The sequence below is a fragment of the Pocillopora damicornis genome, chromosome 1 (genome assembly GCF_964200805.1).
Source record: "Pocillopora damicornis chromosome 1, jaPocDami1.2, whole genome shotgun sequence".
NCBI classification, from domain to species: Eukaryota; Metazoa; Cnidaria; class Anthozoa; order Scleractinia; family Pocilloporidae; genus Pocillopora; species Pocillopora damicornis.
Window position 1 is genome coordinate 492246 of NC_142670.1, and position 12520 is coordinate 504765.

General features: G+C 38.9%; 1 protein-coding gene across 1 annotated transcript; it reads left to right on the forward strand.

Moving 5' to 3' along the window:
• Positions 1–709: 709 nt before the first annotated feature.
• LOC149051200 (uncharacterized) lies at positions 710–5114 on the forward strand. The gene has a single exon (XM_089206512.1). The coding sequence runs from the start codon at positions 917–919 to the stop codon at positions 2465–2467; it is 1551 nt and encodes a 516-aa protein (XP_089062638.1). The 5' UTR covers positions 710–916; the 3' UTR covers positions 2468–5114.
• Positions 5115–12520: the final 7406 nt, after the last annotated feature.

Below are 12520 nucleotides of genomic sequence, written 5' to 3' on the forward strand. Positions count from 1 at the left end.
CATTTTCCAGCGCAGTCATGACTCGTCTGACGTGAAGATACAGAGATCGAGAGTTGATTACGGCTTCAAGTTTCAAACTCTTAAAGGCGGGAAATATGTCTTGAACTCTTGGGTTGGACTCAAAAAGTCTGAAACAAAATCATTCATGATCATCGTTATCAATTCTGAATAATCGAAATTCGATTCACGTTTACTTTGGAAAATAAATTTTACTCCTATTTTTCCAGTTATACAGAGAAATCAAGACACTGACAAGACACAGCAACAGCGTTGTGAATCTCCATCCTCATCTTCAACAGAACTGTGCTATCACGAAGATGGTGCGATTGCGTTTGCATTTTAGAGTTACTTTTGCACAAAATAATGACCCGATTGGCAAGAGTACGGGCTAAACACGCAACAGCGCTGGTGCTTTTACGTTTGCGTTCTGGCGTTTGCTCTCTAAAAGGCCCGAGAAAACGTTTTCATTGTCTATTAAATTATTGATTGTTTTCATTCCTCGGGTTCTTCTTTTAAACCGGAACTCGGTTCTTAGCGACTTGTTCAAATACTGCATTAGTTAAGACGTAACTTAACTCTTTATATAATAGGAAATAGACAAGCAACAGGTGGCATCTTTTAAAGGACATTAAACACGTTGTGATAAGTCTGCAAATTCTTTAGACAACAATAGTCATCAACAATTCATAAACATCGGTCGCAGTTGTAATATATTAAGTACCCTCTAGGGTTACTGTGTATGTACCCGGAATACATTGCTGGAATAAAGTTGTGTTGAAGCGGCCATGTTGTTTGACCTCGTGGGTTTATATCACTAGCAATATATTACATTTTGGCGACGAGGATCGGTCGTTTTTCCACGTCATTCAAAAGTGCAAGGTCTTTGGACAACGCTGTGTGTGTTGTGGCATAGAAGATGGCCAGCACTAGTGCGAGTGGATTATTTGGACGTGTTGGCGAGTTCAACGTCGCACGTGAAACGTTTAGTGCCTACGTCGAGAGGATGGAAATGTTCTTTACAGCCAACAACATTGTAACGACAACAGGAGAGGGAAGCGCCGCCACCAACCTTGTGGTAGCGAACAGGAAACGTGCCATTTTCCTGACAGAAGTGGGGCCGGAGGTATACACAACCCTCAGCAACTTATTGGCGCCCACTAAACCGAAGGACGTATCATTCACTAACATTGTGGAAGTCTTGGAGAAACACTACAACCCGAAGCCCCTGGAAATCGCACAAAGTTTTCACTTTGGCACGCGAAATCAAAAATCCGAAGAATCAGTTAGCGATTATGTGCTGGCTTTGAAGAGATTGGCGGTCCACTGTAATTATGGTGAATTCCTCAATCGGGCGTTACGTGACCGATTCGTATGCGGACTGAACAATCTGAAGATACAAAACAAACTACTGAACACAGATGACCTCACATTCGAAAAGGCTTGCAGTATTGCCAAGACCATGGAGATGGCAGACAGGAACACCCAAGAATTTCACCCTTCACGCAGTGAAACTGTTCAAGTAAACAAGTTGACAGAACAAGGAAGTAAAAACACTGAAAAGAAGAACACTGAACAATTGTCATGTCCTAGGTGTGGGGGTAATCATTCAGGTCAGTCTTGTAAATTTAAGTCAGCAAAATGCTACAAGTGCTCCAAGATTGGGCATTTAGCTTCTGTTTGTCGCAGTAAGGATGAAAAGAAAAAGGGTAAAATTCATAGTGTACAGGCTTCAGAATCAGGCAATGATGAGTGTGAGGATGAGGAATTAGGAATTTATTCTCTGAATTCGCTTGACCAAAACAAGCCTAATTGCAATAGGTACACTGTAGAAATGGAAATCAATGGTAAACTGTGTATGATGGAGTTAGACACAGCTGCAGATTTCTCAATAATGAGTAGAAGTGAATATCTAGAGAGGTTTGCAGACAAGCCTCTGTCTCCTTCTAAAGTAACACTTAAGACATACACGGGTGAATTACTAGATGTGTCAGGGGAAATGCAGTGTGACATAGTGTATAAGGGTAAACCATACTCTCTACCCATTCATGTAGCCAATTATGATGCAAAACCTACTTTACTTGGTAAAAACTGGCTGCGGCACATTAAGTTTGAATGGGGTGAGATATTTTGTGTTCCCAAGGGAGACCCTAGGAGTGCTGATAGTCAACTGAATGAGTTGCTATCTAAACATAGCGAATTGTTTACTGAGAGTTACAAAGGTATGACGGGCCTTGAGGCCCATATTACTATGAGAGGCGATGCAAAACCTGTATTCGTGAAAGTGCGTAGGGTTCCATACGCTTTAAAAGAGCAAGTCGAAAAAGAGTTAGACAAACTAGAAAAGCATGGTGTTATTAGGAAAGTTGAAAGGTCACTTTGGGCTAGCCCAATTGTGGTAGTGCCAAAGGCTGATAACACTGTCAGAATATGTGGAGACTACAAATCCACTATCAATCAGTCAGTTTAAGATGAGCAATATGTTTTACCTACTACTCAGGATTTGTATGCTGCTCTGGTTGGCTCTAAGGTATTTAGTAAGCTTGATCTATCACATGCCTATGCCCAGCTGAATGTTGACAAAGAAAGTCAAGAGTACTTGACAATTACCACTCATAAAGGCCTTTATTCCTACCAGAAATTGCCCTATGGGGTCAAGTCATCCCTAAAAATCTTTCAAGCGAAAATGGATCAAATTCTTCAGGGAATTGAAAAATGTGTTTGTAAACAAGATGACATCTTGATAGGGGGCAATGACTGGCAAGAGAATCTCAAGATACTTGCTGATGTGTTGGACAGGCTACACCAATACAATTTGCATTTAAAACTGGTAAAATGTGAGTTTTTGAAACCTGAAGTGGTTTATCTAGGTCTGAGAATAAGTGCCGAAGGCCTGCAACCGGTGGAGGAGAAGATCAGTGCAGTGAAAAGAGCCCCAGCCCCAAAGAATGTGAGTGAATTAAGGTCCTTCCTGGGCATGGTTCAGTATTATCATTCCTTTTTGCCAGGGCTGGCTACAACCTTAGCACCTCTGCATAGGCCTTTGCAGAAAAATATTCAATGGGAATGGACAGATGACTGCCAGAAAGCTCTCGAGGCATGCAAGGAGGGCCTCACCAGTGAGTCGCTGTTGGTCCACTATGATCTAAATCGTGAGCTTAAGTTAGCTTGTGACGCATCGACTTATGGTTTGGGGGCAGTGTTTAGTCATGTAATGGAAGATGGTCAAGAAAGGCCAATAGCATATGCGTCACGTACCCTCAGCTCAAGTGAGAAAAATTATGCTCAAATTGAACGGGAGGCCTTGTCTATTATTTTCGGGGTAAAAAAAATTTAATCAGTTTCTATATGGACGAAAGTTCACTTTAGTAACTGACCACCAGCCATTGTTGCCTATTTTGGGCCCAAAAGCTGCTATACCCACACTTGCAGCTGCCCGTATGCAGCGCTGGGCACTTGTCCTTTCAGCATATGACTATAACATTGAGTACAGGAGCTCCGAGAAGCACAGCAACTGTGACGCCCTTTCTAGATTACCCCATGAAGAGTCTAAGATTGGCAGTGAGAGTGAGATTTACAATGTAAGTGCCATTGACAAAGATTTCCCCATAACTGCAAAAGAGATTGGGAAAGCTACATTGATGGATCCAGGGTTAAGCAAGGTACTTGATTGGGTCATGGTGGGGTGGCCAGAGGTTTATGATGAAGATTTAAAACCCTATTACACCCGTCGACATGAACTTTCTTGCGAACAAAATTGCATTCTCTGGGGTTCCAGGGTGATCATTCCCCCAGTATTTAGGGAAAAGATGTTGGAGGAGTTGCATTGGGAGCACCCAGGCATTTGTGCAATGAAAGCAATAGCACGCACCAGTGTTTGGTGGCCCAAGATGGATGAGGAAATTGAACAAAAGATTTTAATAGTTTAAAAACTATGCTCAGTGTGTCAGGATGTGCGGACCTCTCCACCTTGTGCCCCATTGATACCCTGGAAATGGGCCACGCGACCCTTTCAGCGTATTCATGTTGATTTTTGTCAGAAAGGGAGTGATTTTTTTTTTGTGGTGGTTGATAGTTTTTCAAAATGGATAGAGGTTAAGCACATGACCTCAATCACCACAGAGAAAACCATAAATGAGTTGCGTCTTATATTTGCCCAACATGGTTTGCCCAAGGAGTTGGTATCAGATAATGGGCCACAATTTGTTTCAAGTGAGTTTGCTGAGTTTACGTATAAAAATGGCATTAAACATACCCTAACTCCTCCTTATCACCCACAATCAAATGGTGCTGCTGAGAGATCAGTCAGGGTGGTAAAGGAGGCGCTTGTCAAACAAGTTCTAGAGGGAAACAAGGGAAGGTCTATCAAACATAGACTAGCAGACTTCCTCTTGAGATACCGTACCACCCCACACAGCACCACAGGTGCTACGCCAGCAGAACTGTTGATGAGACGTAGACTGCGTACTCGTTTAACTCTAGTGAAACCTGATCTAGCCAAAACCGTAGAGAGTAAACAAAATAAGCAGAAGGAATATAAGGATTTAAAGGGTCATCAAGATAGGCTGTTTGCAGAGAATGACATAGTTCGAGTGAGAAATACTCAAGCCCGTAGCAATACTGAGAGGTGGATTCTGGGAAGGGTAGTTAAGGTCTGTGGACCCAGAACATATTTAGTTAAGACTGGCTATAAGACCAGATATGTTCATGTTGATCATTTAATTAAAGCACATGATCAGGTGCCACATGAAACTAGAGAGTTGGACATACCTGTCCCAGAACTGTGTGAGCAACCTACTCTAAGTGTAGATAATAGCCAAGTTTCATCCGGGGTGCCGCAGCCACCAGTCAATTTTTCAGATAAAGATAATGAGCCTAATTCTAGTATTAGTGAAGAGAATGTAAACACACCATCGCCGGTTGTTCTGAGGCGATCAGAGAGAATTAGGAAACCTGTTGACCGACTGAACCTGTAGTGAATGTTATAGCTACTATTGTGTTACTTGTAAGGATATCTTATTTGTAAGGGGAAAGCAGTGTAATATATTAAGTACCCTCTAGGGTTACTGTGTATGTACCCAGAATACATTGCTGGAATAAAGTTGTGTTGAAGCGGCCATGTTGTTTGACCTCGTGGGTTTATAGCACTAGCAATATATTACAGCAGTTGCGAAGTTTACGCGTTATATTTCAGTGTTTTGCATTTGGAAAACTCATTTTTTATTTATACGATGACTAGCCCTCTTTCTCACAAATATGAAAATTATTCTGAACCTGGTTAGCTCAGAGGTGATTTAGACAATAAAAATAATGTCAGTAAATATAAACAGCTATTGATCCTATTCTGTAAACTTATAAATAATTGTTCTCAGTTCCTCAGGATCAGATGTGCTATTTTTTCCTTCTCATTTTTCAAATGATATCTATGAATGTTTGAATGTTATATCTGGGGACTAATTTTTCCTGCAAAAAAGTTTGGGCTCCAGAGACACAATGGTGACCTATTGACATGAAAAAGAAAAAGAAAAAAACACACTTGAAATATAGATCCATTTTAGGTGAACGTCGTTGAACGTTATAGAAAACAAACAAATTGAGTTTGAAAGGTGCACGCATTTCGGCTGGGGAACATAGTTGCATTTACTGCTCTAGTTTAGTGGAACAATTTATACAACAATAGGTTTTTCAATGCTTACTCAATGGGATGTGTATCTCTAACGCTGTGTTTTATCGATACCATGGCCATCACCGACTGAACAACAAATTTTTAGTGCTTACTGACAGTTCAAATGAATTATTTAGGGTATCATCCATCGAAATTGAGGTTTCGATGGTCATGCAACTAAAAATAGAGGTAAAATCTATTGGTAACTAATGAAGAACGAAGAATGAAAAAACATGGAAGTCATCAAGAATAATCTCGCCAAAGATCTTCCTATATACCAAAGAATTGTACCACTGGATTCGACATGTATTAGTAAGCTATTTTCACATGTAACATGACATCCAGTTAGGATTAGCATACTGTTTCCCCTATTTCTCCATTTTAAACGATTCCAATCCTAATATTGGTATGATATTTTTTATAGAAAAGCTAGTGTCACCTCGAGACTCTACATTCATTATTTTTTTTAGGAAATGAAACGCAACAAACCAGAGATGACGAGTATTTAAAACACTTACCGTTTAAACACTTTCTTCCTTGTGATGCTCTTAATGCGCCAATGAGCTGCCAAAAAGAAAGAAAGAATTCTATTTCTTTAGTTATTCCGACATCCCTCAACGCACGAATTCAGGCGAATTAATTTATTCATTCTCTAAGTTGTGGAGTCGGAAATTAAAAGCGCCCCATCTACTAGAAAATATTGATCCGAGGGACATTTGCGCTAAAATGTTCGAAAATAAATACAAGAAAAGGAATTTTTCATAATATCTTTGCTTCGAATAGTCAAATGATGATATGAGCCCGTCCAAACAAGTAAAAGTGATTCCTCATTCTTAACTAAGTGATTTGTGACAGTCAAATTACTGGGTGTCATTTTAAGTGATTCTTAAGTGACATACTCCAGTACATGACGAGATATAACCTCTCTCAGTTAGATTAACTTTGTATTCTTTCTTGATGTGACATTATTTTAAATGACGTCACAAACTTAGGCTCCAGGCTTCTGCAGTGATCATGATGCTGACGAATAATGCAACGAAAGTATGTCTGTGACGAGAAAATTTTGCAGGGATTTTATTTTACGCATCAGCGTTAGTTCATGTCATGTGTAAGCAAATTATTTTGGTTTGAGTCGATGAAATTTTCTGCTGAGAACTTCTATTAGTGATTTCTTGTTCAATCCGACAGAAAACTAACAAAAGGAAGAAAACGATGGAGAACAATTCTCAAACTAGATTTTCACGCCACTCAGCGATGTCTTAAAATATAAAAGGGAAGAAGATCTTAAAAGAAACTCAGGAAAGAAAGCAGTCCAGGGGCACGCCCCAGAGGTACAAAAGAGGTGAGGATCTGAGCGATAATTATAAACGACAACATAAAACATTAAACTCAAACTACCATAACTTACAACTTAGTTTTTTTTAAATTATTTTGCACAACGCTTGGAGGGAGAATTGAGGGGTATGTATTTTTGCACCATAAAGAGAGTGGCTTTCTATTCTCGAAACCCCCACCGACTACTGCCGCTGGAGTCCGTGCAAGTCACTCCAACTAACCTGAGGTCGGTATATACTTATGGCACACCTTATGAGAAAATAATGGGACAGAGAGGGAAAATCAGGGCATCGGCTAAATAGATCGATCTCAATTAAGTTATATTTAGATTGAAGCGGAAAGCATTGTGATTTCTTAATTTAGTTTCTTTATTGCCAAAGTCTAAGATTAAAAGAGCCAATCTCATCGTTGTTTTCCAATTCATCAATTGTATTCATCGACGACTACGGCTCACTGAGAGAGGATGGATGTTTGTGGAAACGAATGCGTTTGGAAAAGATAGAGTCCATCAAATATAAGCTCATATTTGTGACCGCGGAGGAGATTTTGTCGAAGCCATTTTTTTTCTGTTAGTTTCTGTTCTGTCACACGTGTCACGCGTCTAGCGTCACAAACCCAGTTAAGCATTGTATTTCATCGCAAGGTATTAGGGTGTTGATTTTCCATGTTATTGTCGAGGATTGTAATTGTCGTGCTCGCCAGTGAAAACGCTTTCTCGTTTCACCACGAAATTTCACTTTAAATAAATCTGGTTACACTGCTGATGAAGGACCTACGTCTCGTTTGTAGTGAGGAGCATGGAGGCTACGCATACTCTTTTCTAGGAACTAGGAAAGGAGCGTCAAAGAGGACTCTTTAGGTGATTGACGTATCTCTTCATTAAACTTTTTTTTTTGTGGCTCACGTCAAATTAATTAATGTTCGCCTCTCCTTTTCAGATTTTCGTTATCAACGCATATGTACCACCGTCAAAAGATTGTTCACAAAACGGTTTAATCTAATCCGGAGAGCTAATAATAGCTCTATAGCTCGAAGAGACTTTAAAGTTATTTAATTAAAGCAACTCGTGAATTTAACCTTGAAATCAACCTTGATTTAAAAAAGACAGTTCTTGCACATTTTGGAGACAACCATGATTTGAAAGGCAACGTAAATTATTCACCTGTGAATAATCTTCTCGTTTTCTTCAGAATATCTCACTCGTGAGATTTGAAGAGGGAGTGAATAATATTAACTTGAGCGATTCTCTTGTCACGCCATCGGGGTGTTAATTGCTCGTTTGAAGATATTCAAATATTAATGTCGTATCTTCTCGCCTAGAAGTCGTAGCGTGCCTTTATTTGTTCTTCTGTCAAAATTGCGTCATTGTTATGAGAAGTTATCTCATTAACAGGTCAAGAAGACTCCATGATCTTTCAGAATCTGATGATTCAATGGAATCCTACATTTGTTCTGATAGACATCAATAAGCTTATTCTCCTTGACAGCTCCTTATTTCTTCCGATCTTCCGGCCGCACTGCAGTTGATCTTCGAAAGATCATCAGACTGAATACCTTCTCTGAACGTGCTCCTCCTCTCATTCTCAGTCAAGAACAGGTCCTCACAGAGCTTGAAGAGATCATAACGATCAATCTGTCAACAAGAGCTCTTAGGACATTGTTCATGATAGACATTGTTTGCGTGACCACTAACTGCCGAGTCAAAGATGAGTGAAAGAGATCTTAGTACAAGGACAACTCCGTCACCAAGAATTTGTTTAGAATTTATTTTTTTTTGAACGAGTGCGTGACTCGATATCGGCAGAGAGCGAAACTGCGTGAGAACTCGGAGGAATGGAGGTGCTTCGTGACAAAAGTCACGCACTTCCGTTTTTAAGCTTGCACAGAGTTAATAATAAATAATAATAATAATAATAATTTTATTTATATAGCGCTAAAATCCAATAATTGTCCAAAGCGCTACCTAATTACAAAATAAAATATAAAAAATATAAAATATAAAATATCTACAATATACAATATAATTCAAATATAGCCTAAGTTATCTACTATATAAATCAAAAACATCTCAAAACAAAAGGAATCTCATAACCTATATGCTAACTTAAATAAAAAAGTTTTAAGGGATTGCTTAAAAGTTGCCACTGAAGCACATTTCCTAATCTCTAGAGGCAAATCGTTCCACAATTTAGGTCCTGCAATAGAGAAAGCTCTGTCTCCATATGTTTTCAATCTACTTCTTGGAACCACTAAATATTCTTTACATGAAGAACGCAATGACCTAGAGTATGCTTTAAAATTCAAAAGGTCAGAAATATAAGAAGGTGCAAGGCCATGAAGGGCCTTGTATACCAATAAAAGGACTTTAAAAGTTATTCTAAACTCAACTGGTAACCAATGAAGATTAATTAAAATAGGAGTTATATGAACATGCCTCGGTGTCAATGTGACAACACGAGCTGCAGCATTCTGAACTGCCTGTAGTCTAGCTAACAGATACTTAGGAAGGCCATGTAATAAGGAATTACAGTGATCGAGTTTCAAACTGATAAATGCATGGACTAAGATTTTACATGTATCTTGGCTTAAGTACTCGCGGATTTTAGCAATATTTCTCAAATGATAGAATGATGATTTACAAATGTTCTTAATGTGTTCCTCAAAACTAAATATGCTATCAAACTGAACCCCTAAATTACGAACAGAGTCACGAGGTGCAATGCACTCAGAACCAACAGTAATGTGACCGATGTCAGGCATGGGATGGAATCTGGAACTGATGACTACAAGGTCCGTTTTGTCCTGGTTTAGTTTAAGATAGTTTCTTATCATCCATTCATCAATGTCCCTCACACAGCATTCCACTCTCAACTTCACTTGTTGGATGTCATTCAAGCTGGTAGGTTTAAAGGTAATATATAATTGGGTGTCGTCAGCATATAGATGGTATGACAGTCCATGATAATTTATTATGTCCGCAATAGGTGATGTGTATAACAAATACAACAAAGGGCCCAGAACTGATCCCTGAGGGACACCACACTTCAATGCACGTTGTGAAGAATGACTATTCCCAACTTTAACAAACAGCTTACGTGAAGACAGGTATGATTTCAGCCACTTAAGCACAGTTCCTTGAAAACCAAAACAAGTAGACAGCCTTGTCACTAGAAGAGTATGGTCCACCGTATCAAACGCCGCCGACAGATCCAAAAGTACCAGTATGACCGACTCATTACGATCTAAAGCACAAAGAATGTCATTTTGAACCCTCAGTAGAGCCGTTTCAGTGGAGTGAAATGACTTGTATGCGGATTGAAACGTTTCCGAAAGACCATTAGATGTAATATAGTCTGTAAGCTGGACACATACCGCTTTTTCCACAAGCTTGGACACAAACTTCAAATTAGAAATAGGTCGAAAACTTTCATATTTAGTGAAATCAGCATTATGTTTCTTTAAAGTCGGTGTCATAGCTGCAATCTTCAAGACATCAGGCATAACTCCACTAGATAAAGATGTATTCACTATGTTAGTCAACACAGGAGTTAGTAAATTGAAACATTCCTTCATTACCACTGCAGGCAGAGGATCAAGTACACAGGATCTATTAATAGATCTCAATGCAAGTCCCTTGATGTCTTCGTAACTGACATTAATAAAGTCTGAAAACACAGAGTTACATTCCACGTAGTTACCAAGAGTCACTTCATTAGCATCATTACCTTGCGCAGAATTCTTCTCTATTAGTGTGGCATGGATACGATCAATCTTGTCAATGAAATAATCAGCGAAAGAATTAGCTAGTGCATCACTACAAGAAGATGGATACCGTGCAGTTATGGGCTAGGGGACTCCCCTTTCGTTTTCACAACGCGCAATACAGATTCTTCGTTCCATAACGAAGCTGTCGACTCTCTCTTGGTACTTTCGCAGTCTTAGTGACTTTTTTTTGAAACACTTCTATGATGGATTGAGGAAGCAAGGTCGTAAAGCAGTCAAACGTGCCTTCCATTTCCGCGACAGAGGTAAGAACGCATGGTTGTACCAGATTTCTCAATGTAAGGTAAATACTTTTATTTCGAATTTCTCAGTCAATATTTTCTCCCTCAAATGCTCTTAATGTTTCCTAATTTTCTCTGATTTCCGACAATGAAAGACGTCCCTGCGGTTAACTAACGAGGATAGCTAACTTTTACTTGATTCTGGGGTGTATAAATTGTATTGCCGCTTCGTGTTACTTAAGGGCTAATTAGGCTGAGCTTGTTTGAACAAGTTACAGCTGTCGACTTCACAAAAATTCGCAGGCAATACCCGGCATTTACCTTGGATAAAATAAATAATTCGGGAGAATTAAAAGGAATATTTAAGTCATGGATTTGATTTTGTGCAGGCGTTGATGATCGGAACACTTTCAGTTTCGTCTGCGTGTCATGCACACAATCATGAAAGTGTTTTGCACAAGCTTTCGTGTCAGGCTAACATAGGTATTAATTTAATGTGCTCCCGTATTTACGATGCATTTGATCAAAAACCTAGAAACATTTCCAGCTTATTTCACGTGTTTATGTTTATTATTTTATATAGTATAAAAGTAATATTTTCCTTATTTGATAGACTGCTTAGATTCTCCCTTTTAACTGTACTGTTACACTGATTTCCATATTAAATATTGAGAAACGATGTCTTTTCTTCAAATGTCACCTAGTGATTTATTGGAAGCGTCCTTTCAACTAACTGCCTATGATTTTTAGGAATCCAATTCATCAACTGGTAATGATAGATTGGTATCTGAGTAAAGTTTACCTTTAAATGGGTAGCAGAAATTATAGCCAGGTAAGCCTGATGAAATGCCAGGGGGAAAGGGGATGGACTGGCATCCCATCCAAGGGGTGTAGTTACTCCCACTCACTTCATGTGAGGAAACCAGTATTATAAGCTCATGGCCTGGATGGGCCACTGTTCAAATACAGACTTTACCTAACTACCCACAGCCTCTTAAATAATTTGAATTGCTGTTGCAACAAATTATATGAACTTGCAACACTTGCCCAATTTTTTTTGAGAGTAGATTCTCTCTTAGAGTATTTTCAACAATAAAAGTAAACGATTAGTTGAATTATTTGTAGCTTCATCTTAAAATGTTTATCCTTTTTCTGTTATTTTCTTTTTTTTCTCTTTTTGATTCCCCCTCTTGTCATTCATAATTTTTCAAAAATTCATATCATTACAATATTATTGAGTAGAAGAGAGTGGTTATCAAAGTCAATAACAAACAAATATGAAAACAGCAGGGCAGCGGTGTGTTATGGGAATTCACTGATTGTGCACAAACATCAAATATCGAGCGCACAGTGTGACTGAATAAATTAAGGGAACGTTTCTATTGGTCAGTTAGTTAAGCCTGCGTGGATTAGTATTAAATGTTGTATGTGATGGAGATTGAAAAACCTAACTTAATATGCAACTAGGCAATCTGTCACGTTTTATTGCCATTGTTATGTGGTCGATAGCTATTGGTTT